The sequence below is a fragment of the Monopterus albus genome, unplaced genomic scaffold (genome assembly GCF_001952655.1).
Source record: "Monopterus albus unplaced genomic scaffold, M_albus_1.0 scaffold132.1, whole genome shotgun sequence".
Lineage (NCBI taxonomy): Eukaryota > Metazoa > Chordata > Actinopteri > Synbranchiformes > Synbranchidae > Monopterus > Monopterus albus.
Window position 1 is genome coordinate 907452 of NW_018128012.1, and position 26874 is coordinate 934325.

General features: G+C 42.8%; 1 protein-coding gene across 14 annotated transcripts in view; it reads left to right on the forward strand.

Annotated features, from left to right (window-relative positions):
• The window catches only part of celf2 (cugbp, Elav-like family member 2), a 202228-nt gene that overhangs the window by 167220 nt on the left and 8134 nt on the right, over positions 1-26874 (forward strand). For 6 of the 14 annotated variants that reach the window (XM_020613273.1, XM_020613277.1, XM_020613276.1 and 3 more), the window contains 5 exons: positions 274-353; positions 10002-10163; positions 12080-12143; positions 18402-18536; positions 21230-21346. In XM_020613273.1, the coding sequence (XP_020468929.1) occupies positions 274-353; positions 10002-10163; positions 12080-12143; positions 18402-18536; positions 21230-21346 (558 nt within the window). The remainder of the gene's footprint in view (positions 1-273; positions 354-10001; positions 10164-12079; positions 12144-18401; positions 18537-21229; positions 21347-26874) is intronic. The other 8 variants (XM_020613282.1, XM_020613285.1, XM_020613283.1 and 5 more) reach the window with 4 other exon arrangements.

A 26874-nucleotide genomic window follows, 5' to 3' on the forward strand; every position in this document is an offset into this window, starting at 1 on the left:
GGTGTGGGGGGGGGGGGTTGTGGTTGTCATGACACTGTGCTCGTTTTTCGGCTGTTGTTTCTACAGCAACTGAGAACAATGTTGTCCACCTGTGAGCTGTTCTCTGTATCAATCTCTGTTTTGGTTTTTTTTTTATAACAACGATGTGTCCAACCCTTTTGTCTTGTTTTTGTTCTTTCTTGTCTCCCCCCTCCTCCTCCTGCCCTTCTGCCCTCCCCTTCCTCCCTTCAACTGCCCCTCCATCCCTCCCTCCTCTCCCCTCCCTCCCTACAGGATGTGCGTTTGTCACGTTTTCCACCAGAGCTATGGCACAGAATGCAATCAAAGCCATGCACCAGTCTCAGACTATGGAGGTACTGTACTCTTGCCTGTTCTTCACCTCTCTTTCTCTCTCTGTCTCTCTAGCTCCTTTTATACATGCACTTCACTCTGTAAATGTGCTGGCAGTTTAATGTGTCGGCCTCATGTTTGAATATACGTAAGCCCCTTAGTATCCTCTCTGTAAAAGTCACAACTCACTGCTGTACTTTCTAGGATGAGCTTAGTAACATCTCTCTACTTGCAGCACAGCAAACACAACTTAGGTCTGAAGTGAATACTGTCGTATTAATGTAAAGCCTCCAGAAGCACCAGGTTATAGAGACAGATTAGCAGTGTGATTTTAGTTGTTAAGAGCAGGTTCTTGTAATGAAACATAAAATCACTACACAAATTAAAAATACTGTTTATGTCAAATCAGTTTTTAAAAGAAAATTTTGAAGGAGGGGTGGGGGGAATAATATTCATCAGACATCCATTGTCTATACCGCTTAGTCCTGAATAGGGTAACGGGGAAGCTGGATCCCAGCTGACACTGGGTGAGAGGCGGTCGCCAGTCTATCTCAGGGCTGACATGTAGACAAGCAACCACACACACACTCACTGCATGTCTTTGGACTGTGGGTGGAAGCCGGAGCAGCCGGAGAGAACCCACGCAGGCACAGGGAGAAGATGTAGACTCAAACCTGGAACCTTCTGGCTGTGAGGCAACAGTGCTAACCACTGTGCCGCCCTTCATCAGGCAGCTTTAAAACCAACTCTCTTTCAAGCCAGCTGAACCTAAAATTATGAACACTGGACAGCATTTCTCCAGCTTGTCATCGAAAAGATATTAAATAATAGTGTCATCCCTTTTTTTTTTTTACCGGGCTGGGAAGTTGGTGAACTGCTGTTTAATGTCAAACTGATGATGAAATTGATGAAAACCATGTTTAGACAAACAACTTAAATCAAGTTTTATTTATATAGTGTAAATTGATTTAGATCCAATTTAAGTCCTAATCCTAGATTTAATTTAAATGACTAATATAATATATATAAGAAAAATATTTTAATCACAAAGATTCCAAATACACACACACACACACACACACACACACACACAGCTTTTGTGTTTGGGTAGAGGTTTAGCTTTAGTTATATTGTGACACATTTTTAGTAGAAATTTCTCGGCCTTTTTCACACTAACTGTGCCCGTCACCTGCATCCCAGTGTCATGTGGTATAAGCACAAGTGGGCAGCGGGAAAACAGCAAGGTTACATTAGCGTGGCAGGTTTTCCATCATTGAAAACATAGATAACAGCTACATAGACAGAAGAGTGTCAGGTGTCATACAAACTATTGCTCTTAAATGTTTGAACAGAGCCTTACTAGTACACTGATGTGAAAGAGAACAGTGTTCAAAAGCCAGAAATATTTAGCAGAAGTTACCAGTTTTATAGATTCAGTGGGCTTCTTGCTGAAATTTCTTCTTCTCAGCTGATTTGTGATGAAATCAGCGCTGTCAGCTCTTATTCCTCATGTTTTGGTGCCCGATTTTAAAAGTAGGACAAACTTTGGAAAGTCTTAAAGTGATGACCAAACCGCAGCACCTCTGACACAGTGTGCAGGTGGAGTTACAGACCTCATCAGCTGCACAGCGACCCAGTCCGACTTCCTTTGTGTTCCTCCGGTTTTGGGGCAGCATTGTCAGGCTGGTGAGAGATCAGGATGACAGGGCTGTGATTGGGAGAAAATTACATGGTATAGCACGACTGTGAGTGTGTGTACGTGCGTGAGTCAGAGAGAGACAAAAAGTGGTAATAACAGGCTGTGTAAAGGAAAAGACAAGTGGTGTTCACCCCTGGAGCCCCCTCATTAGAGCTGATCATGATAATCATGGCTGCTATTGATGTGCTGTGACCCTGACATGGGGACAACGCATGCTCCTCCCTCTGTCTGTCTGTGCACTGTGTGTGAGTGGGGATCTTCTGTGTGTGTTCTCACACTGTGAATATCAGTGAAGTGTCTGTGTTGATTTTTGTGGCTGAGCTGCAGCAGCTGCAGTGTGTCTGTCTTTCCGAGCAGAAGGAGTGACACTCTCCTCTGACAGCGTTAGTATTAAGCTAGAATTATCCTCGCTCTGAGCAGTCGTCTGTCACAACGGGCCTGGTAAACACTGTCCCTTGCTTTTATCAGGCTCACAGAAATAAACAAGCCTTAAACCATAACACAACGATATTGCACCGGACAATGGCAAAATACCTTCATTTCCATTTGAAAACAAGCTGTCTAGCCCCAGGCGGGCCTAAATTGCCGCATCCGTTTGTTAATGTTCCTCAGTTTTGCAATTTAAAAGTAATTACTTCGGGTCTGAATGAGGGAATGAGGTCTGGCAAATAGAATTTGGTTATTGTCTTGGCTCTATTGCACCCCACTGTCTTAGATAAAGGAAGATTGTGTGTTTGTGTTTTTGTGTTTGCGGGAGTGCTCCCTGGCACGTACTCGCCACATGTCACAAGGAAAAAGGGAGGCAGCCCGGGCGCTCTATTCGTTGATGGCCCTGTCACTGTCATATCCATTCTCATTACGCTGTGACATTCAGGTACCCACCAGCGCGCTCGTGCACACACACACATCTCACGCAAACACACATGCTCGCTGAATGTCAGGCCGTAATGAAAGTGGATATGAGCGAGACAGGTAATTCACTGTCGAACCTCTAAAGACACACAAGGAGAGAAGTGGGTCGGCTTGATTGTGTTGTATTTCTGTTGCATTTCTGTTGATTTGTGCTTTACATTATTCACTCTGTTTGTAAAGACTCATTTGGCGCTCGGCTCCCCTTGTGTAGCGTTCCATCAGCACTGATTTCTGTTTACGCCTTTCTTTTTTAACACCGACACTAGAGGCCCGATTGCACAGTTTCCTGCCCTCGCTGCGTGCACGCACACCCCCGTCATAAATGCACAAGCATTCAGGCGCATTTAGATGAGAGGCTAAGTAGAGCATGAGAGAAAACAGAGCAGTGTTTGTTTAAATGGTGAACAAACACATCAGTCAACTATAGTGATGAGAGGAAACCTACAGAAAGACTGACAGCGGAAAGAAAAACGTAGATTAGGTTTGATTTGATGATTTGGTGTTGTATAAGATGTTTTATAACAGAAGTCCTGGTCGGTCTGACTTCAGCCTTTGCACACAAACCAGGTTGTTTGTCTAAAAACACCTGAATACAACCTCCATTTTATTAGAATAACCTGTGACCCACTGAACAGTCTCAGTTAAAAGTAGCGTGGTTTTATTAAACATTATTAACATTTGGTTGCCTCAGTGTGTACGAGGTGCGCCTTGAGGTGTCTCTTCAGGTTTGTGGTTTTCTTCTCACTGATTTTGTAGCTGCAGGGCTTCTCTCCTGACGATAGTGCACACTCCCGTTTTGTCTCTGCAGTGTTGTTTAAAGTAGGTACAAATGTCGACCGGTTTCTTTCCCAACAAGCCCTTCTGTTACCATCGTGTTCTTTTCCCCTCACTGTCCGTGTTGCCAGATTCTCTACAGTGTTAAAGTGTGTACAGTAGCTAGGTCCAGGCTGGCAGTGCGTTCCATCTAACAAAAGGAGGACAATTTGTATTATGTTTGAAAATGCAGTCCACGTAATTTGGTCTCCTTGGTCTGGTCCTAACACTGCAACTCAGTCTATGTACAACACTTTATACTCTTGGTGAAGTATAATTGCAGTGCTGACTGAGATTTATCAGTGTTAGGGATGGCACTACTACTGCAACAAGTATGGTTTACAAATTGATGACATTTCTATCAGGTAGGCTCATCTGGAATGAATTATAATTGGTAGTTGGTCATTTACAGGCAGTTAACCACGTAGTAATATGAAGTAATGGCTATAGCCAGGAAAAATATACTTATGAGTAGTTGTTGTTCATGAATGACCAGAAGTTACTGGGAAGTACTGCATAAGATTAAAGCAGTATAAAGAGGTTTGGCCAGAAATTCTGTGTTGTTATTATAACAGGTATGTGGCAACAGGCGGCATGTCCTCACTGTTGTCACTCCATATAAACATAAAGCCGGTGTTCAGGTGATATAGCCAAGTATTGTAGGTAGTATTACCTTGTTATTACATGCCATCTTTTACTTTATCATACATAAATTACTTACATCACAGATTAGTAACAGCTTGAACTTTTATATATGACACACTGTGTGAGTACAGCACTAATCAGCCACATCACTGTCCAGGGAAAAACAGAATTACTGGCTAAACCTCTTTATCCTGCTTTGATTTTAGGCTGTCTATTTCCTAGCAGTTAATGGCCTGTAAATTAAAAGGTTGTAGTCTTCCAGCTGTGTATATCACAGGGCTCAGATATGAAGGTAAGACTGTTTATTTATTATGCATGTAGCAAATTCAAAATGCTATACAGGTTTAAAAAAAATAAGATCATACAAAGAAGAAAAGGTGTGTTTTTGGGACCATAGGTTAAACGTCTTGGTGTGCAAACTGCGATAGTTACCAGAGCCTCCTGCTTCCCTATTAGTAGTGGAGGAGCACATGGCTTGACATTTAGAGGCTATGTGAGCAGTAAATGAATGAGATGGCGAAGGTTCCGAGCACATAAACTCTCTTGAAAGCTATGAGAGATTGATTTTCAAGGTAAACGCACCGGAGCTTATAAGTTCAGTTTGCGTGTGTGCATCTAAGCATTCTGGGAAAGATGGGAAGTGATGTGTAATGCTGTCTTCACGGTTGTCTCAGAGAGTTGGCTTCAGGGAGCGCGCTCACATTTATTAGCCAAGTGGAGTCGATCACAAGCCTGTAACTTCTGCCACAGACAGGTTTGTGGACAGTGGGATGAGGTGAAATCATGACCTGAAGCAGGTGCTGAGACGTCATTTCATCCATACACTGCAGTTATATAACTATGAATTTGAATTTCATCATTATACTTATGCCTGGAGAATTATGTTACTATAGGTTGTCAGACCAGTCTGTGTGGTATCACTTCGAAGTGGTTTTAACTGAATCCACTAAGGTTTTATGAGGGACAGTTGACCTGCTAAATGAAAACCATATGTCAGTGCCTTCAGTGAGCCAAAAGTTAGCATACATTCTGTAAAGATGTGTATTTTTGTGTAGGCGATTTTGTCAAACATTATAAGAAACAGCTAAAAATAAAGTCTGTGGCAGTGTCTCCTGGTGAGGAAGGTTCCTGTGAGACCTGCAGCGCTTCGTCTTCTTTAGATGTGAATGTTGCATCATGAGAGAGTGACTGTCTGCAGCTAAAAAATCTCTTATCAAACATAAATCCTTGCTGCACCACGAACACTGAGTTAATAACATATAATTGTTAAAGTAAAACCGTAATATGACTACAAGCATCCACTGGATACCACTGTTGCCTGTTATTGATAAGTTCAGTGTATTTTTAAGTGTTAACAAGCTACGGGGGACTCATGAAATATTTTGGTGCCCATAAAGAGGCAGAGTCAACATGTCACCCCCTGCCGCTTGTGTTCAAAAGTGGCCAATTCAAAACAAATCAGATGTTTTACAGACTTAGTTTTACACAACATGAGGCCTAATTGCGCTCAGTGGTGAGGTTTTCACAGACACCCATCAGCGGCAAATACCTATAAATGCTCCGAAGCTGATTTTAAAAAGCTTCCAGGGTGGTGAGAACATGTGAGTGACTCTGTGGCCGTAGTTAATTTTTAAAAAGTCACATTATCCTGTTGAATCTTTGTGTCATCATCATTGTGAGCTTTTCAGAAAGTCAGCTACCAGAATGGGGTTTGAATGGATTTTTAAGCATGGGATATGTGCCTCAAATTCTTTCTCTCTTGCCCGTTAAAGCTATAATTCTTAAGATTTCAGTTCTTGGACGTTTAGCGACACCTGTGGTTGCTGGTTTTACCAGCAAGTGTGTTTTAGTATGACAGTAAACACTCTGTGAGAATATAAAAGAGTCTTATCAGACTATATTCACCAAGCTATGAGTGTTCTGTACACGTTGCTAGTAGTTGTTCGGACTCCTTGCAGGTTTCAAACGGATCCCCTGTTACTAATGCTGAGCGTTCACCCTCTATGCTAACATCTTTGACAAATGCACTGTAGCCTGTGACTGCTTTTCACAATAAGAGCTGCCCCATTTTCCAAGTTACTTTTAATATCAAACAGCAGCAGTAGAAAGTATTTTAAAGTTCTTTTGATGTAGCAGTTTAATGGTGCCGTGGCCAAGCAGCATATACGAACAGATGACTGTACAGAAATTCAAAAACTACAAAATAAAAGCAGGGTAATCAAAACTAGCTAAAAGCAGACAAAAATAAAACAGGAACAGGCAGGAAGGACTCATTTACCAGTGCATTAAAACAGGCTTAAATTCTGACAGTTTTACCAGATTGAATAAGTTACTGTAAGTTTCTTCTGTAAACTGATCCAGGTTGCTGGAGCAGAATACGTAAAGGCCCTGTTCCCCATCTTTACCCTGATGTTGGGGACAGACGGCAGATATGAATTATTGGATCGAAGGTTATAGCCAGATAGCGGATGGCGGACTCCAGGACTATCAATAAAAGCTACTGTAAAGACGTCATTGCAGAATGTAAATACACAGAATGGCTTTTCCAACAGAAATGCCATTTGATTTCACGTTTTAAGTGTAAAAACGTGATCCTTCGACTTGTGTGAAAAACCTGGCAATGGCACCAGTTTTTCCCTGGACAGTGATGTGGCTGATTAGTGCTGTACTCACACAGTGTGTCATATATAAAAGTTCAAGCTGTTACTAATCTGTGATGAATTATTAAAAATCTCCCTGCACTAAAATCTGTTTCTTTCTTTGAGCCGAACCAACAGATGGCACAAGCTTCCACTTTGCCTCCATGTGTTCTCATCATTTTAGGGGCAAGGTTGACCACTGGGCCCGTCGCCTGAAAACCTGTGTTTTTTCAGTCCAGTTTTCATGGACAGCCAGCAGCACCAGGCGCAGAGGCCCGTAGCCCTCGGCCCCTCTCCTAGGGCAGGACTCTCATTCTAGGCTGCATTTCTCCCGCTCACTGGGTGTCAGCTGGAGTAATGAGATATTTAACAGAGAGGGATAGGGAGCTCCCGTCTCGAGGGGAATCAACTGCAGCGGCGAGGCCCCAGACTGACACTCTCCCTCTGAATGCAATTCTCCCATCTTCTCCTCTTCTTTATGTGTCAGCGGTCAGAATAAAAAGAGAAAATGACTGGTGGAGAGACGGAGTAAATACGGCAGAGATGCTGTCAGACAGGTAACATGCTCATTCCGCTGATAAAGTCGACCCCGGCCTACACAGACGAGGGGTTGTCTGCTCATACACACACACACACACACACACACACACATATATATATATATATATATAAACTGTTAAGTTGTTGTATATTTCATAGCTGCCTTAAACCTGGAAACCACCTTAATTAATATTTGAAGGCATATTGCATAGTCAGAAGTAGATTATTTTTCATGTTAGCAGGTGTTCAGACGAGTGTGGTAAACTTCTCTTTTTACACAGGTGCCTGCGTTGGTCGGGGTTGAGGGGGGAGTGTTGTAGGTGTGCACGGCCACGTTATGAAGAGTCAACGTGAGCGTCTCCAGCCCCGGGAGTTTTGGTAGTGTTTTGGTTAGCCATGCTGCTAACATAGCCTGCTTTACCTTAGCGCCAATTCTACCACCAGTGTGTCGACACTGATAGATTAACATCCAGTAGCCCAACTAATGAAAACACTTAGCCATTGTCATTATATGGTCAGTTTGTAACTGTGGCCCAAATTTGACAGTGAATAGCAGTGAGTGCTCATACTAACAAGGCAAACAAAGGAGTCTTCTTCCTGTGGGTGTCCATGTTTCACTCTAATCACTGTCAAAATATGTCTTCTATCTCTCAGCAGAAAATGATTTAATAACAGTTTTGATAATTGATATTGATAATTGATCATTTTCCAGTGTTTTTCTCTATTTATATCAAACGTGATATCTTTGAGTTTTGGACTGTTGTAAGGACTGCTGAAATGATTAGCACAATGAATAATGAAATTTAAATTAATTGCATCCATATTCATCAAAGATACATATAGGAATGGCACGAAAAAAAAAACAAAAGGTTTCATGACAGTTTGAACCCAAATAATTGCTTTGAATTTTTTCTTGACTCAGAACTGACAAACTTGACTCATCGTACCCGAGAAAACGCTGACACACACATGCATGTGTGTACAGACATCTCACAGTAACAGTACCTTGACTCCCAGGCACTTGACATACATGACTGTGTCGCACTACCTGCGAAGTAGCCGAGTCTCGTCTCTCCCCTGCCGAGCGCAGATCGTGCCTCTGTTTCAGTCGAAAGGGTTTGATTCTCATGTGGCTGATCGCCTTTGTTTCCAGCGGATTTGCCCCGAGTCAGGCTTTGATTGTAGCGTGTGAGATAGATTATGACTTCAGCTTCACTGTGGTTAAGTTGCCACAGCAACTTTCATCAGAAATGTTGTGTTTTGCTTTTATTCTCCTTTGTGTAATAGTAAGTGTGTGTGTGTGTGTGTGTGTGTGTTCGTCACTGGCTCTCTCAGGTCTGTGTGTGTTAGACAGTTCATTCATCTCACATGCACACACACACACACACACACTGCTGCTCTGAGGAAGAGATATTCGATTAATTAGATCCACTTCTTCTGATTGTCCAGATCTCTAAATCTTCCTCTTGCCCTCTGATCCTCTCTTGGCTGTCACTACCTCTCCCTCTCCCTCTCTCTGTCTTTTGTTCCTCTCTCTCTCTTACATACACTATTACACAGACATGAACACACACACACACATCTTCATACAAGATGATGCAATAGTTGGAGAACTCAAGAAATCTGTTTCTGGTGAAACTGTTCTGGACTCAGAGATAACTGAGCCCTTGTGGGGGAAAGAAGAAAGCCCCACTGGCTTTGGAGTCAGGTTTCCTGTGTGTTGTCACAGTGTGTGTGTGTGTGTGTGTGTGTGTGTGTGTGTGTGTGTGTGTGTGTGCGACTATGTGAGACAGTTTTATGAGGAAGTTTTAATTGAGAGTAGATTTATTTTTCTTTGCTGATTTATAGTTTGTTAATACAGAAATATGTGTCGTCCTGGTTCACTTTGTGTGTGTGTGTGTGTGTGTGTGTGTGTGTGTGTGTGTGTCATTACCCAGCGTTGTAAAAACTTAAATTTTCTGGCCGTTATTAAATGCATAAATATATGAATCAGTTTTATGTTTGTGTTTTCTACTTGCTATCATCATAAACAGCAATTATTTCCGAGCCTAAACCAGAATCCTTAATTATTTTTTCTTCTTCTCTTCCTTTTTCCACCTCTTCTCTCCCCTCATTTGTTATCCTTCTGTTACCTCCCATTTTTTCTCCCTCTCTTCTTCCCTCTTCTTTATTTCATTTTCTTTTTTCTTTTTCCTTTCTGCTCATCCTCTTTTTTCTCCTCTTCCTTTCCTCCCTCTCTTTTTCTCTTTCCTCAATCTTACCTTTTTGCTTTTTTCTCTTCTGCTCTCCTCTTTCTTTTTCCTCGTCTTTCACCTTTCTCCTCTGCCTTGTCTCCCTCTCTCTCATCCTCTTGATCTCTTCCTGTCTCTCTCTTCTCTCCTTCCACCTCTCCTCACTTCTCCCCTCCTCTTCCTCTCCCGCAGGGCTGCTCGTCTCCCATCGTGGTAAAGTTCGCCGACACGCAGAAGGACAAGGAGCAGCGGCGTCTGCAGCAGCAGCTGGTGCAGCAGATGCAACAGCTCAATAGTGCGACCACCTGGGGGAGCCTGACGGGCCTGGGTGGCCTCACCCCGCAGTATCTGGCTGTAAGGAGAGCCGCTATGTCTCCCATCTCCGCCGTCACCTCCACCACCACCCCTTACTGCAGGCCTGTGGCCGGCGCCGCTGCAGTCAGACAGGCTTGCCGTCTTTTCCTCCTTTCTTTCTTTTGTTCTCTGATTCCTCCTGTGGCCCTGCCATTGTTCTTCCCCTCCGTCCTCCTCTTGGGGGTGTTGGTAGAGAGGAAATGAGGTCTCTGAATTGGATATACTGCTGCCTGAAGAATATATTTTATGTTCAGTACAAAATGAGAGTGTTTCTTTTGGGGGCTTTATCTCTTTATCAACTTGGTTGCTTCTTTTTTAATCATTCATTAATTGCGGTTGCACAAATAATTATTCTGTCCTTTGTCACATTATGTCAAGAACTAGGTTTTCATATGTATCCAACTATTTCTTTTGGAAACACTCTATTTATCTCACCAGATGTTTTAAAAGAAACAATGACTGATCAATATATGAAAATATTTTCTTATTGAAAGTATCCGCACAACAATAGCTGCCGACATTTGCTGTGATATCTGCACATGGCAACAACGGTAAAGCATGATTAGCAGCTGTGGCTCAGGCAGTAACGCAGTTGTCCCCCATCCGGAAGGTCGGTGGCTTGATTCCAGAACCGGGAAGTGTCCCTGGGCAAGACACGAATGAACCCCAGGTTGCTCCTGATAGCAGCACCTTGCAGGGGCAGCGCCGCCATCTGTGTGTGTGTGTGAGCTGGCGCCACAGATGACTGCCTCGGTTCTGTACCGGTGACAGATTCCTTACTTGGCCAATAAAAGCGATTATCGTCATTAGCATTTTATCCTTATGTTTAGGCAACTCGAACTGCTTGGATAAGAGCTGGGAAAGATTGTAATTTTGGTTGAGTATTGAACATGTCAAAGGAGACACAAAACAGGATGTTTTTGGTTTTTCTGGGTTTAACCAGAACCAGAATCTTCCCCTAACCTTAGCCAGCATGTTGTCATCTGAATGGTAACGCATAGGGACGTGAACTCCCCGCAGACTCCATTGTCAAAGTCCTGTCCATCCTGTGTTGTACAAGAATGTAACATGTCATCGATCTGAGAACTGCCACGGTACCTCACACGTCTGAGACCCTCATCTGTTGATCTGTTTCACTGGGAAGTTACTGCTCTTCTTTGTCTCATATGAAGGTTCAGACACCTCATTCCTTCTCTTTGCAATCCTTTGCCTTCCCAGACTCATACTCAGAACTTCTTCCTCAGAAAGCTTTGGTGCTAACACTTGACTCATTGCTCTTCAGTTGCTAAATTAACAACTCTCCCCAAAATACACATCTCAGAAGTCAAAGATTCAGTTCTCAATTTGATCCAAAGCACAGCTTACGCCTGTCTTTTCAATGTGGGAAAACAAACACTCCTCTGTACTGGATATTGATTTATTTTTGGGACAAAACTTGAGATAAAAAGTGTTTTGTGAATTGTGCTCCCAGATTTTTCTGCTCTTTCGATCCTCTTTCTCAGTCTTTTGAAAAGATTAAGCTCTATCCTGGAGGAGAACAATTCACACACAGAACATAGAAACAAGATGTTAATTTGCTGTTAATTCAAGTCTTTGAAGGATGAGTTTTTGACAGCATCAGTATTCAACTTTTGTTTTGGAATCTAATTAGTCGGCTAGATTAGAGCTTTCATGCTCAACTTGTCTGGGAGAATCATGGAGAAATACAAACAGTGTTTGCTTAGAGGGGAGATCAAACTATATTAGCAGCTCATTTACTCATTGAGCACTGATGCAAAAAACACATTGCTAAACTGTTCTCAGTGTAGCAATGTATAGACATGTATTGAGCTTTGACTTTCCACCCAGCCCATTTTGTTTCTCCTTTTTCTGTTTCCCCTGACTTGTATCTCTTTTTGTCTCTTTCTTGCCATCAGCTGCTTCAGCAAGCGACCTCCTCCGGTAACCTAGGAGCCTTCAGCGGGATCCAGCAGATGGCCGGTGAGTCAAAAGTCAGTCTATAAACTCCCCTGAAAGCACGATCTACCGCAGCAGTGGACTCGTTGTTGTGCCTTTGGTTTTTCTGACCGACTTGTAAAAGAGGACCAAAGAGCATAACAGATGAACTTGCGCAGTGGAGTAAAGAGAGATCTTTGTCCTGAGCATTTATTAACTGTTGCTAAGATTTGTCTTGATCTTTTAACAAGGCCAGACAAGAGCTGTGCCCTGGGCGTGTAACGGTAGCACAGAGGCTTTGTCAGGGATGAATGAATCACAGAAAGGAGCAAAGAAAAAGAAAAGGGAGCGGAGAAAGTGAATAAAAGCGGGCTCCTTCGGCGGGTAGCTTGCACTGCAGGCTGGCGCCCTCTACTGCTCTCTTTCCCCGGAGGGCCTCTGTCATCTTGACATCTCAGTCCTTTTCAAGCACATCTGCAAGTTCAAATCAGATTCAAGCCTTTTACAGCCATTTCAGTGCTACGTGACTTTAAATCCAAGAAAAGAGAAAGACAAAGGCTAATAAAATCATCTTGTTTTGCAGTGAATGTAATGAGTGAAAGTTTTCTAACTCTAAATGGATTGACTTAGAAAACGGACACAAACAGAACCGACAGTGGAAAGGGACAGTTCAGTTCTCTTAAGTAAAGCTGATGCAATAAAAAACTACATATTGTATTAACACATTTTCTGTATTAATCTAAGCCTTGAGCATGCCAGGAAGACTTCTATTAAATGTCGAACAAGATAAAATCTCTGTCTTTAAGAAATATAATTTCTAGGGCTTTAAATGTGGGTTATTTAAGACTTTCCGGAAAGCGCTGATTCTCTCTCTCTCATCATCGCCGACTTCTCCTCTCTTTCCATTAAACCCTTCTCTTGTTTCTCAACAGCCATTCTTCTTTTTTGTATTTATTTTAAGCTTCTTTTTGCAGACTCTCTTGCACCTCCCACCCTCTTCAATCACAGTTTCTTCATCTCACCTTTCCTCCTCTCTCCAGCCTTCTTTCTGTTCCATCCTCCTTTGCTCTTCTTCTCTGGGTTTTTTAGCGAGGCATCAGCTTTTAGTTGGTCGGCACAAGAAAACAGTATAAAGAAATTACCAGAAAACAATAAAGCATCTGATGGGGGTTTTTAAAGCGGGGAGCCTCGTCATGTAGCCCCCAGCTTTCTGTCATGTTCCTTGAGTTATAGTGCCTTGCAATTTCACTGTGGCTGCTTTAAATTTTTAGCCCACTCTGGTGTTGAGTTCAAACACACACTTTCCTTGCAAATACACACATTCACACAGATAAATAGGCTCTGGGATTTGGAACCAAGGGTGAGTAATGGTGTCTGAGTCTGGCGATCTGTTGGTCCTCCATCTGCGAGAGAGGGAGAGTGAGCTTTAATGATTGGCAGGAGATGTGAGACAGCTGAATGACATCTGGTCCCAGTCTTTAACATGAGGAGCTGCAGAGCTGAGAGGCTTCAATTACACCAATGAGCATTCAATTAGATGCAGCCAATGCCAGCCTGGTGCAGCCCAGCTCTGCCATACAGGCTGCATGGAGTGCACACACACATACACATGCATCCCTACGCACATATGTACTCAGTCACTCCCACACTCACGTACCATCTGCACAGCCCGGATATTCTGACTCTGGTGTGGCAAGTAGATTGTATTTGTCTCATACTGTCTCTCTCTCTCTCTCTCTCTCTCTTTCTCTCTCTCTGTACGGCTTCATCTCTACTTTATTCCCCTCTAACCCAGTTATTTTTATCTCCTGCCTGCTCCTTTTCTCCTTATAACTGTCTTGAAAATGTATTTTCAATGAGGGAGATAGCCTTTGACAAATGCAAGTAAGAATTGGTGTAGAGCTGCTTTGAGGAAGCAGGACAAAGATGTTGCACGGAGAGAGAGACAGAAGGAGAGCGGCTGTGGAGGAGTCTTTGCCATCAGCTGAGGATAAAAGAAAGGACAGGAAACAGAAGAGAGAGGCTGCGAGGGAAAGGAGATGAGAGGAAAGATAGAAGATGAAAAACTGGAAAAGAGGAAGAAAAGGGAAAGTAATGTATTTGGAATTAAAAGGGAGGGAAGGTAGAGAAGGAAAAGGACAGAAATGGGGAGCAAAAAGGGAGGAAATGAAAAAAGGAAATAGAAAAAAGGCAGGGAAGGTAAAGGTATGGAAAATTGGAGAGGAGAAAAGGAGTGAAATAGATAATAGGGAGGGAACAAGGGTAGAAAGAGAAAGGGAATGAAACAAGACAAGGAAAAGGACAATAAAGGCAAGAATGGCAAATGAGGAAAAAACAGAAAAGGCAAGGGGGGCAATAAAGGAAAGAATGGTAAATGAGGAAAAAACAGAAAAGGCAAGGCAGAGAATGAAAGGAAAGGAAGTGGAATATGAGATGGAAAAGAAGACAAAGACAGGGAAGAAACTGAGAGGAGAACAAGCCAAAGAAAAAAAAGAATGTAGAAAATGTAGGACAGGAAAGCAAAGGAAAGGGCAAAGGCCCCAAAGCAATAGAAAAGAAATTGAAAAGGAAGAGAAAATGTAGGAAAGGAAGAATAAAGATAGAAATGGCAGGGAAGGAAGAACAGGACAAAGCTGGTGGAAATGAAAAGGGAGCAGGGAGAAGATACAAGTCATTAAAAGAGAAAGGAAGCATCAAAGAAAAAAATGGTGAAGGAAAAGAAAGAATAAAAAGGGAAAGGGTTGTAAAGAGACAGGAAAGAAAACAAGAAGAGAAGTGGAGAGAAAGGCAGGACATAAACAGAAGGGAATGAAGACAAAGACCAGAGCAGATTGGAAAAAGAAAGACAAAAAAGAGAAACGATCATGAATAAAGGTAAAGGTAAGGAAACATACGAGGAAAGGATGGAAGGCAGCAGATAGGAAGAGTCTGTCAAAACCAAAAGGAAGAGAAAAGGAAGTGAATACAACACAGTGACCTGTTTTTATATTACAGACATGCTGAAGAGTTATTATCCCTAAAACGTCGAGCCTCTGTGGTCAAACCCGTCGTATCAGCTGCTCTCCAAACCCCCACGAGGGAAAGACCAAATAAAAATCTCCTTTATAATATAATAAAGAGCCACAAAGGAGCGTGCTCGTAAAGCAGCCGTCTTCTCTCTGCAGCGTCAGTAATGAGTCTGCGTGAGCCAGCAGCTCTCGTCTGGCGCACTGACTGCCTGATAGTGACAGCTGTTTTCTTCCCACCTTGCATGGAAATAGAAACCCATTGTAGTTGTGATGTATCTGAGAAAATTGGAGAAAATTGCTTTGGAAACAAGATTGGTTTTGGCTTCTGCGCACTCAAGCACAGATGAGTAAAAAACTCACACTCACGCTTACACAGTGTACATGTCGGTTTGTTTTCCCGCTCACACGCACTTGTCACGACAACCCGCAAGCAAGAGCAGAGCATTTAGAAACTCACAGTTGTGTCTTTATTTATTTATTTGGCATTACATTTTTAAACCAGGACTGTGATTACCACTGATGAATCCAGCCGGCTGTCGTCACTGCCTGTCCGGTTTGCTCGTCTGGGTGCAGGGTATCTTTGTTTAACCTCGACCATTCACCAAACAAGATGGATCTTCTTCATGGTGTCTTGTTTGTGTGTCTCTATGTGTGTGAGTGTGTGTGTGTATGTGTGTGTGTGTGTGTTTATCCCATGGTACGGTATATACATCCAGACTGTATATACGACACATACACCTCACACTGACAGTGTCCACCCTTTTAACTCTAACCGGCTCATGAGTCAGAGGACGCTTCTCTGTGGTAAGACCAATGACTGACTGTGTTTCTGCTTTATGAGGTTTTATGCTGACGCCGCATAATGTCCTCACACTTGTATAAACACACATGTTCATGGAATAAGGTGAAGGGTTGCGTTGTGCTCACAGAGGGTGTTTTATAGCCCCTGCTTCACCATCATTTAGCTGTTGCCATGTAGTCATTAATTATGCTTAAGCACAGGCCTGTTTGTTAATGGCACTGAGCAGATTAACACTGGGAGAGTTTAGCCTGCAGCTGTCCTCAACTACAGGCTGTGACGTACACTCACAGGCCACTTTATTAGGTACGCCTGTACAGTTGTATGCACTTCAATGCGACACTTCCTAACATCTCTGTTTGTGAAGCTCAAAGTGTTTCAGTTTTTGGTGAATTATATGTGATTATATGTTTATTATTGGCACGGTGGTCAGTGCTGTCGCCTCACAGCAAGAAGGTTCCGGGTTCGAGCCCCGGCCGACCCGGGGCCTTTCGGTGTGGAGTCTACATGTTCTCCCTGTGCCTGTGTGGGTTCTCTCCAGGTACTCTGGCTTCCTCCCACAGTCCAAAGACATGCATCTTAGGTTGATTGGGGACTCTAAATTAACCGTTTGAGTGTGTGTGGTTGTCTGTCTACTTGTCAGCCCTGTGATAGACTGGCAACTGTCCAGGGTGGACCCCGCCTCTCGCCCAGTGTCAGCTGGGATTGGCTCCAGCCCCCCATGACCCTATTCAGGAATAAGCGGTATAGATAATGGATGGATGGACTAGACTATATTCATAGGTGTTCCTAATATTCTGATCCTCTTATGTATGTAGCTGGAGAGGACAAAAATATAGCGACACCTCTGAATACAGCGTCGTCCAGTACAACTCAATAAAAAATATACAATTGAATTTATATATTTGTGACAATTTCACCAAAAACTGAAACATTGTGAGCTTCAAAAACACAGACGTTAAGGTGGAAGCACATACAGCTGTACAGGTGTACCTAATAAAGTGGCCCGTGAGTGTATTCATACTTAGTTTGAGATGCAAAGTGTCATTCGGGTGCTGTCATGAGTCAGGTATGTTTTAGTATCATAATGTTTGTGGTAGCTTACAGTAATGTTTACTGTTCAGAATCTACTGCCGTCAGTTTTCATGGTGTTAAACTGTAAAATAATCTGGCTCAGGAAATATAACATTTAAAGTACTGCTATTAATATAGAAGGCAAATAGTGGCTGATTTTTATTTTACTACTATTATTTAAGTTTATTTGACAGGGACCTTTCACAGTCTTCACTGAACAGCAGGACTATGAAGTGTATCTGAGCCAGAGCCTGAAGGACTAAATCTTCTCTGTCACTCCGCAGGTAGTGACAGAGAAGATTTCAGTAAGATTTACTCACTGATGCAACCTTATAAACTTTAAAATATCAATACCAATCGTGACACAGAATCGTAGCTATACAGGTCTAGTTAGACCTTTAGTTGGCTGAGGAAATAGTCGGATCTCAAGTGATATATCTGGAAAAATATCCCATAAACTAGATGAGGTAGGTTTGTTTCCTGCTGTAGTTTAGTCTCCTCTGAGATTTAATCTGGTTCTAATTGCAGTGATGGAATAAGTACTCAGACTGTTTACCTAAATGAAAGTAACAATGTCACAGTGTAAAAATACTTTGTTACAAGTAAAAGTCCTGTCTTAAATACAGTATGTTACTTAAATAAAAGTACAAAAGTATTGGCATCAGGATGTACCAAAAGTAAAAGTTTTCATTATGCAGAATGGACCGTTTCACATTAATGGAAATCATATTATTGGATCATGATTATTAATAAATTATTGTGTTCATCACATTTAATGTTGCAGCTGGTAAATGTGCTGCTAATTCTGCCTTATATATGTTAGAATTTGAAATACTACAGGGTATTTTGTGAATTTCTGAGCAGGGTCAGTAAACTCAGATGTGCATGTTGTATTTACTGATTCTGAAAAGTAAGTGTAAAAAGTACGATATTTAAAATGCAGTGAAGTCAAAGTATGAAATAACAGAAAATGAAAACACTCCAGTAAAGTACAGATACCTCAAATTGTACTTAACTACCATACATGAGTAAATGTATTTAGTTACTTTCCGCCACTGGCTACTTGGACAGAAACATAGAAGTGAGAAGATAAGTCAATGAGGTTATTTCTGCCTCAGAGAAATGCACCAAGCCTAAACACTACAGCAGCTGCTTTTACTGATCTAAACACTTTGGGGACTTGTTAGTGAAATCAGCTGCTGTGCTGTTTGTCTTCACACGCTCTACACACAGCAGCAGACTTTCTAAAGCCGTCTGACGGTAGAGTAGGAGACACTTAGAGAGGTTATTTGCAGGCATGTGGGGCTCCACTGTCATTCTTGTTCACCTTCGGACACTGTCCCAGTCCAGCCAGACGACCCCGGCCACGCCTCAGCCTCGCTCCCCAGGTTTGACACCACCCTCTCTGGCTCCTCTCTCCAGGTATGAGTGCTCTGCAGTTGCAGAACCTGGCCACTTTAGCGGCAGCGGCGGCGGCGGCTCAAAACTCAGCCAGTCCCTCCACCGCAAACCCCCTGTCCTCCAACGCCGCGTCCCTGGGAGCGTTGGCCAGCCCAGGTAACGCTGCAGTCGCTCAGGCTGGGGGGTCCAACACCGGGGGGCCAGCGCCTGCCTGCCTACGTCCACCGCTCTCCACCATTCCCATTACCAGTGTTGTCTCCCCATGATCCCGGCACATCACCGCCATCACCGAAGCCATTGACCAGTCATCTTTGTTGAGACATGACCATCTTCATTGTACAGATCGTGGTGTTGATGACACGTTCCCATGGTGTGTGTACCCCCCATCTCAGCTTCACACATCTCATTAGAGACCCCATGCTGTGCTGTCGATGCGCCTCCTCCCTGCGTCGTCCTGTCTTTGAACACGTCACTTCCTCACCGTGTGGCCCGTCCACCATGCCATCTTGTGATACACACGCTGTTTATGTGTGTGCGTGTGCATGTATGTGTGTTTCGTGCCTAAACGTTTGTCGGGTTCAGATCTGTGTGGTCATGTTGTAAATGATTTCTTTGTTTGTGCCTCACCTGAGTGACTCCGGAGACCCATGTAGAAACGTCATGTTGTTGTCTCCCAGCAGACGGGGTTTGCACCTGTGTGTGTGAGCGTGTTGGTGTTTTGTCTCTGCTCATGGCTGGAGGTTGATGTCTGAACTTGGCTCAGGTTAAATATCACCACCTTCAGATTCTCCCCTTCCTTCTTCCCCCTCCTCCTCCTCCTCCTCTCTTCTTCTTGTGTTCCTTCTCGTTGCCCTCGTCTCTTGCTGCCGCCCTCCTTTTGACAAGCTCCCTGTTTCTGCTCCATCATTCTCCCCTTTCATGTCGGCTCGGCCTCGCCCCAGCAGCCGTGGTTTTGCTGTCTCTTTTGGAGTGCACTCCCAGCAGAGCATGAATATGGAAAGCTACTCTCCCTCATGCCTCACCCCCTCCTCTCTTCTTCCTCTTTCACGTTAACGCTTGCGCCGTTTCCATCCCACTTCCTGCCTCCACCGAGCCGGTTCACACCAGCGTGAATGCTCGTTCTTGTCTCGCCCCTCTTCCTTTTCTGACTCCTCTCTATACTTTTCACCTTCTCCCTTTTATTTCCGCCTCTCTCTCTCTCTCTCTTCCTGACACTGAATGTCAGTCCAACCTTGAATAGTACACACTCAGGTTGAGCTGCTCAGTGTGAATGAGTGGCGTTATACTGCATGTGTCAGTGGAACTGAAAACGTCACTCCAGTTTGATAAATATAGACAGTTCTGCATGGAGACAGGCTCGCGTTTCTGTTTTGCACCATGTGCCGACATAACGCTGCCTTTATCACGCCATTTGTTAATGTATTCGGCGGCAATCCAGCTTTGTTGGCATCGCTTTGATGAGATCAAGGGTGAATGAACAGATTCAGTCTGTTTGTCTAAAAACAGAACGAGGTTGTGAGCTTGTTGCACCGTACTTCCTGCCATCTCACCTGTGTATGGTACACATTTCACATCAGTGTGTGTTCAGTCGTACATGTGTGAGTTTGCTTCCCGCTGTGTTCAATTTCACCTCGTCCGCCGTGTGTTTTGTGTATTGTGGTGTCAGTAACAACACTGATTTTTAAAAAGTAATTATATACTCTAAATAAGAAAAAAATTAAAAAGTTCCACAGTTACAAACTTTCAGAAAGGTTACTTGTAATCATAAATATCCTCCTGATTGTGCTCTTTCTGTACTGTTGTCTGTTTTTGTGGATGGTCTTTATGCTTTTTAGTATGTTATATCATCACCTTGAATGCAGAAGTCCTCCAGTTTATGTGAACAAAACAAACGATACAGAGCTCTCAGAGATATATTTTCATCAGCATATAAATGTATTCATGGGGTTTCATATGTAGGGTCAAGATGCTGCAGCTTGTTAGATTAACTATTTGTAATATTTTAAATTATGGGCATATTATCAGATCAACTGAGATGCACTGTTATAGATCCATAAAAGAATGAGACCACTGTGGAGTAAATTGGTTGGCTCCGGATCACATTTCCCTTGAACCCCAGGGCTTCTGGTTGGAAACGTGTTTTCAGTTTTCTCCATTCCCAAACCTCCCAGCATGCGTCTTCATCATCAGAAGCTTTAGCCCTGTTTGCGCTGGAAGAACAGTGCCCAGGTCCTGCATCTGGATTCACAGCTGCATCAAAATAAATGACCTGATATGGTCCAAGAACTGGTGAAACAAAGAGTTCTTCAAAATGTGGAGACCCAGAAATACTAGGTGTGGACTTTATTGTTAATAGATTCATCTTGAACTTAGAAATCCAAGAAAAAAGAACTTTGCTTGTGTCCCCCCTGTTTGTGTCAGAGGTGCTTATAAAACCCATTACAAGTGGCACCGTCTCCATCGAGACCTAGTCACTACTAATTAACTTTTGTCCAGTTTCATATCTTTTAGAGATTTATTTTGAAATCCTGATAACACACAAACAAACAAAGGACTGAAACCTCACTGGGAGAAGTGGTTTCAGTTGTTTGTATTTCAAAATTCAAACAATTTACTGGTGTTAAATCTTTGTTTGCATAAACTCTATAAAGGCCAAGCTGTTGGAAACAGCCTGAGTTCATAATAAAGCCTTCACCTGTAGTAGAGGGACCTTGTTGAGATTTGTAAAATGCTTCTATAACACATGTGCTTCTTTGTCTCCTACTCTCCCTGTTCTTTCCTTTCTCTTTTTACTCTTCATCCTGCTCTCTTCCTCCCCTCCCTCCTCCTCACATCTTCTCTTACCCTAGCAGCGGGCACTACAGCCAGCTCTAACGCCGGCGCTATGAACTCTCTGACCTCTCTGGGTACCCTGCAAGGCCTGGCAGGTGCAACTGTGGGCCTGAACAACATTAATGCACTAGCAGGTAGCGTCAACAGTGAGCATTCACCCGGCCATCAGCCATTCCACCTCCACCTATACCTATGACCATCCACACCCTACTGCACCATCATTACCGCAACCTGTGAGCGGATGCAGAGAGACCTTACACAACACAGCAGTTTGATTGATGTGGGTTTTTAAAGGCTACTCCAGCTGTTTTTTAGTGTTAAAACTGTGAAGTGCTCATATTCAGTACCTTTAATTTGACAAAAACACACTAAAGCTAAGAAGAATGTGCAGAATTTGCTATAAAAATGCATCATACCTGCTGATTATGTGCATTTAATGTAATCAAACAAAGCCGGAGTACATCAAAAACCCATACCTTTGTCCAACACAACTATAATTTGCCATTTTTATTTCACTGGGTACATGGAAACAATTTCCCCTATTTAGGTTACTGATAAGCAGTATGAAATTGGACAACCATCATTTACTTTATCTATATATATGTTCCCAGAATAAAAGACTGAATGATGTTAATAGAAAACGCAAAAAGGTTTAAATTCAAAATATTTATGTACTCTGGTCCTTTGGGTACAAAACTCATTCACAGCACCAAAACTACAGTTTAAAGTCTAGTCGCCTCTCTGTGTCTCAGTTTGGCTTGCAAATAAATTGTCCTCACTCTCTCAGTGATGGCTACCTCATCTAGTCATCTGGCCACAGATATTCCATCCATTGATCCATCCATTCCTCCATCTCTCCATCTGCTTCCTGGTTGTGTGCTGGGTTGTGCTTGCTGTAAGAGTGCTGGTGTGCCAGTCCTGTCAGTGTGCTGCCTCACACCTCTGTTTCTGTGTGAGATCATGGTTTAGTTGTTTTGTTTGTGTCCCTGTTTCCTGTCATCTTGAAAATATACTTAAACTACCAAAAGTAAAAGCCGTCGTTCCACAGAATGGCACATTTCACATTTGATGTATATTATATTAACCAATTATACTTACTGATGCGTCATTGCGTATGTTACATTTAATGTTGCACCTGGTAAAGTTGGAGATCATTTGAAGTACTTTATATGTTTAGAATTTGAAGTGCTGATGGGTAGCATGTGAATTTCCCACCGGGGATCTATAAAGTTTGATGATTATATTGTATCTTGTTTTGTTAATTGGATTCTGAAAAGCAACTACAGTAAAACCTTGGATTGCGGGGTAACCCGGTCTGCAGGTGTTTTGCAAGACAAGCAAACTTTCTGTAACACAGAAATTTCCCCATTGTGGGATCAATAAAGTAACTACTCTACTCTAAATGTTCTAATGTGATAAACGGGCGAGGTCTTGCAATACGAGTAGTACGTACGCTTTGTCTGCCGAGCGTCACATCACAACTGAGCTGATGGTTCTTGCACTTCACTCGTATAGTCAACAATGGCCCCTCACGCCAGCCACGATTATTTTCAAAGGTAGAGTGCAGGTTAATTTGTTTTATTTTTACTTTATACTGTATTTTGTATTACTATAATCATTTTTATATGGATAAGTGGTTGTGGAACAAATCATCTGAGTTTGCATTATTTCTTATAGGGAAATTTGCTTTGATATATGAGTGCTTTGGATTACGAGCACGTTGCTGGAACGAATTATACTCGCAATCCAAGGTTTTACTGCATTAACTAAAATTATCAAATAGATATAGTAGAGTAAAAAGTACCTCTAAAATGTAGTGAAGTCAAAGTATGAAGTAGCAGAAAATGAAAATACTCAAGTAAGAATACCTCAGTACTGTATTTAAGTAAAGTACTTGAATAAATTTACTTAGCTGCTTTTCACCTCTGAATTTAAAGGTAGGGTTGGTGATTCTCTCAGAAGCATTTTTTGTTATACATCTTGAATTTTTGTCTTCATCCCGATGGCAGTGAACACATTAAATCCACTGACAACATAAAGAAACAGCAGCAGGGCTGAACAAAGCCTGACCAATGATTTTACTCATCCCATCAAAAACCACTGGACGGCCTACCTGCCTATAAAACTACTTCCTACTTGTGCACACTCTGCCTGTTCACTCAGTGCACAGTCTCCCACAAGGCATTGCACTTGTAGGCAGACTTGTTACTGCTCTGTTTTGTTAGCTAAAGCTAGTGAGCTATGGCAGAGAAGTTACCACAGCAGCTTTGGTTCGCAAACAGAGACCATTGTCACAGGCCAGGCCTTCCCCTATAAGACACATGGCCTTATGAGTAATGTTGTTGTTGTTGCCAGAAGTTGCTACCTGCAGTGTGAGGGCGAGAAGACGGTCACACCTCCTCTTACCAACAGTAGTCAGCTCTAAGTGTACAGACAGGACTGTAATGCAGTTAACTGGGCACCAAAGGCCACATGTTTGTGTTACCAAGACAGAATAAAGCCTGTGTTTTGAACGGAGTTCACTGGCTTCCCTCTTCACTTCTCCCTGCTGGAAAAGACCAGACTTCTAAGGCTAGTTACCGGCTATGAGCCAGGGCTAAAGCAGTTTAGTCATGAACCAGAGGTTCCCAGCTACGTTTCAGGGCCGCACATCTGGGTGGGTAACACCGTATTCAAGAAAGTTAAAACTAAAAAGAAGTTAGATGCTGCAAGAAGGAAAACCAGAAATAACGTCGGCGTGGCTTTTGAATGACATCAACAATTGAGAACAAAAGGGACTGAAAGGTGACGCCATGATGGCTGTGTTTCTGCTGGACAGGGAATTATTGGTTTGGTTTTGTTTGGGAGCCATTTGTTATTTTCCTGAAACCTGTAAGTAGTAGTCAGGCCATGTGCGTTGTGTTTTGGGGGAGTGGCTTTGGAGAGAAGTCAGAAAGAAAGGGCGGGATTTCTTCAGTTGGTTACTTTTAAAATCGAACTTCATCGTCCTGGTTTTTCCAGAATCACCAACCCTACCTTTAATCACTTACATGACAAAACACAAATCGTGACAAATTTTATGTCATGAAATAAAAAATGTCACATGTCATCTAGAAATACAACCTTTCTTCCAAAAAAAAAATATACCAAACGTGTTAATTGTCATACCAGGAAAAACACAATTTGATTATTTTTATGTCAAAAAATATAATAGACAATTTCCAACCATTTTTGTTTACAAAATGGTGAATTTTTTTCTCCATAAATACAGTCGCTCCTTTTTATGCCAAAAAAAAGCAAAAATATTTCAACCAAAATACAGAATTTGACAATTTTCTTGGCAGAGGACATAACAAGTGTTAAGGTAAAAAGGCATCATCCAGTTAGCTTGTTTATAACCTGGCACGATTTTACTTTTTAGAGTTTACTTTTACAGTCAGTCTATGTTTCATGATATCGTCGAAGCACTGGCTGATCTTGAGCAGGTACACATGCTTCCACCCACATGTGAACTGTGCGGCCTAGCAGCATCAGCCAAGCTGGGCCGTGTGTGTCCTCCCTTTGACCCCTGGGGAGACGGGACCAGGGTCTTAATCAACGCTGTTATGACAGCAGAGATCCTGTACTGCCGGCATCTTCCACCACATTATTCTCCTCTGACCTTTAGCGCTCCTCGGCTGGAGTAGCTGTATCCGCCGTGTAAATCATATCTGCGTGTACTCGAGCACACACAGGTACAGAGATGCAGAGCGTGCTCGTGCACACACACATGCTCGTCCTTTCAAAAGGAATGGGTCGCTTTCGTTTTGCATCGCATTTTGTCCTCGCTCACCCTTCTCTCCTCTTCATGTCCCCTCCTCCTCCCCCTCCACACCACCACTACCAACCACCCTCATTTAAACACATCTAGGTCTTAATTGAATTGCAAAGGTCACTGGTGCAATTATTCCTGAATAAATGAGTGACCTATAATCCAGAGCTCCGTGGTGATAATTTATTTCACTGTGTCTAATGGTGAAGCGACAGGACGTCGAGGCGGTGTCAGACCCCCTCAGACAAGTTGCCCTCCACCGTGATATTAAGCTGTTACAAGCAGCTAATGAGTGTTACTGCTGCGTTCCCTCACTTAAACTCGCCTCACCCACTCCCTCCTCACTCCATGTCTCTGACTTCACCCCGAAAGTGAGACATCACAGGCTGGAAATGCACAGATAATCTAGCCTCCCTGTTCGGTGTTGGACTTATCTGTTCTGAATGCAAGGCAAGATAATTCTCTGTTAGAAGGATTCTATGTCTGTACTTGCTGAAATGGTAGATCATGAAAATGGACAGTTGTTGAGTTTCTCAGATTAACTGAGATGTATTTTTACTTGTTATTTTGACATTGTCACATAAAAAATCCCCATCTGGATTTGTCTGGATCAGTTATGCTAGTATTGCGGTTTATCAGTGGATGAATCATCAGTATCTGCTCAGCTGTGAAGAAAAGGAAGGACACTTTATTTAAAGGACATTAAAAGACATTTCAAAGTGCTTTACAGAATGCTTTACTGAATGGCAGAAATACAGATATCCTGCAGATTTAAGAACAGCTTGAATTTTGAAAGAACGCCTAACCATGTTATTACCACACATTTCTAAAGAAAGGTAGGCTGAACTATAAGATTGTTCATAATTGATGCAGTACGACCAGAGATAGCCTCACTTTTAATCTCTACTACACTTCCCATAAGGCAAATCTGTAGTGTCTTTTAGCTGGACCGTCCCCAGCTAACTAAAAGTATGCTTGCATTACAGCGTAAAAACGAGGTTTAGGGGTAGAGTGCATTCCACACTGGTCGGTCCTGAAACTCTCGTAGAAATTCCCGGGGGCACTTTACAAAATAGCGCAGCTACAATGCTAATGTTGTTAGTGGTAGGTTGCCAGTGTTATAATAATCAGGATAATCACCTTTATTTGGCCAAGCGTGTTACACACACAAGGAATTTGTTTCCGGTACAGAACTGAGGCAGCCACCTGCGGTGCCAACTCAACCGATGGCTTTAACCATTGGTAGCAACTTGGGGTTCAGTGTCTTGCCCAAGGACACGTCGACATGTGTACTGTAGGCACCGAGATTCGAACCTCCAACTCTCTGGCTGGGAAGCGACTGTTCTCCCCACTGAACCACAGTCGCTCTATGAGTATCAGACTGCTTTTTTTTTTAAACAGGCTTGATAGCGGCACTAGTGTGCTGATATTTCCTAAGTTAAACAGGTTGTCTGTCTTTATCTGATCTCAACATGAGGATCATATTGTTGTACAGTTTTGGGAAAATTCAGAAATGTTGGTTACACACTGTAACCCGGGGTTCTGTGGGTAGAGGTGAAGCCAGGGCAAATCTATGATTGGCTGTGCACATAGAGGTCAGCGCAACCGGGGTCTAATTTCAACAAATTTGAACTTTTGGCGCACCCCTGCTCTGCACTTTGCACTGTGGACATCCGCACAGAACTTCTGCAGCGCACCACATACACAACAATGTGGAGGCACGTTCAAAAAGCCATTTTTCCGCTGTAATATAAGCATACCTTAACACCTAGTTTATACTGGTTGTTCTCACCCATACACTCAGTGGTACGTGCCAAATATGATGTCACAACTGCTGGTGCGTGGTGCCAATTGTCATGCACCTCCCAGTTC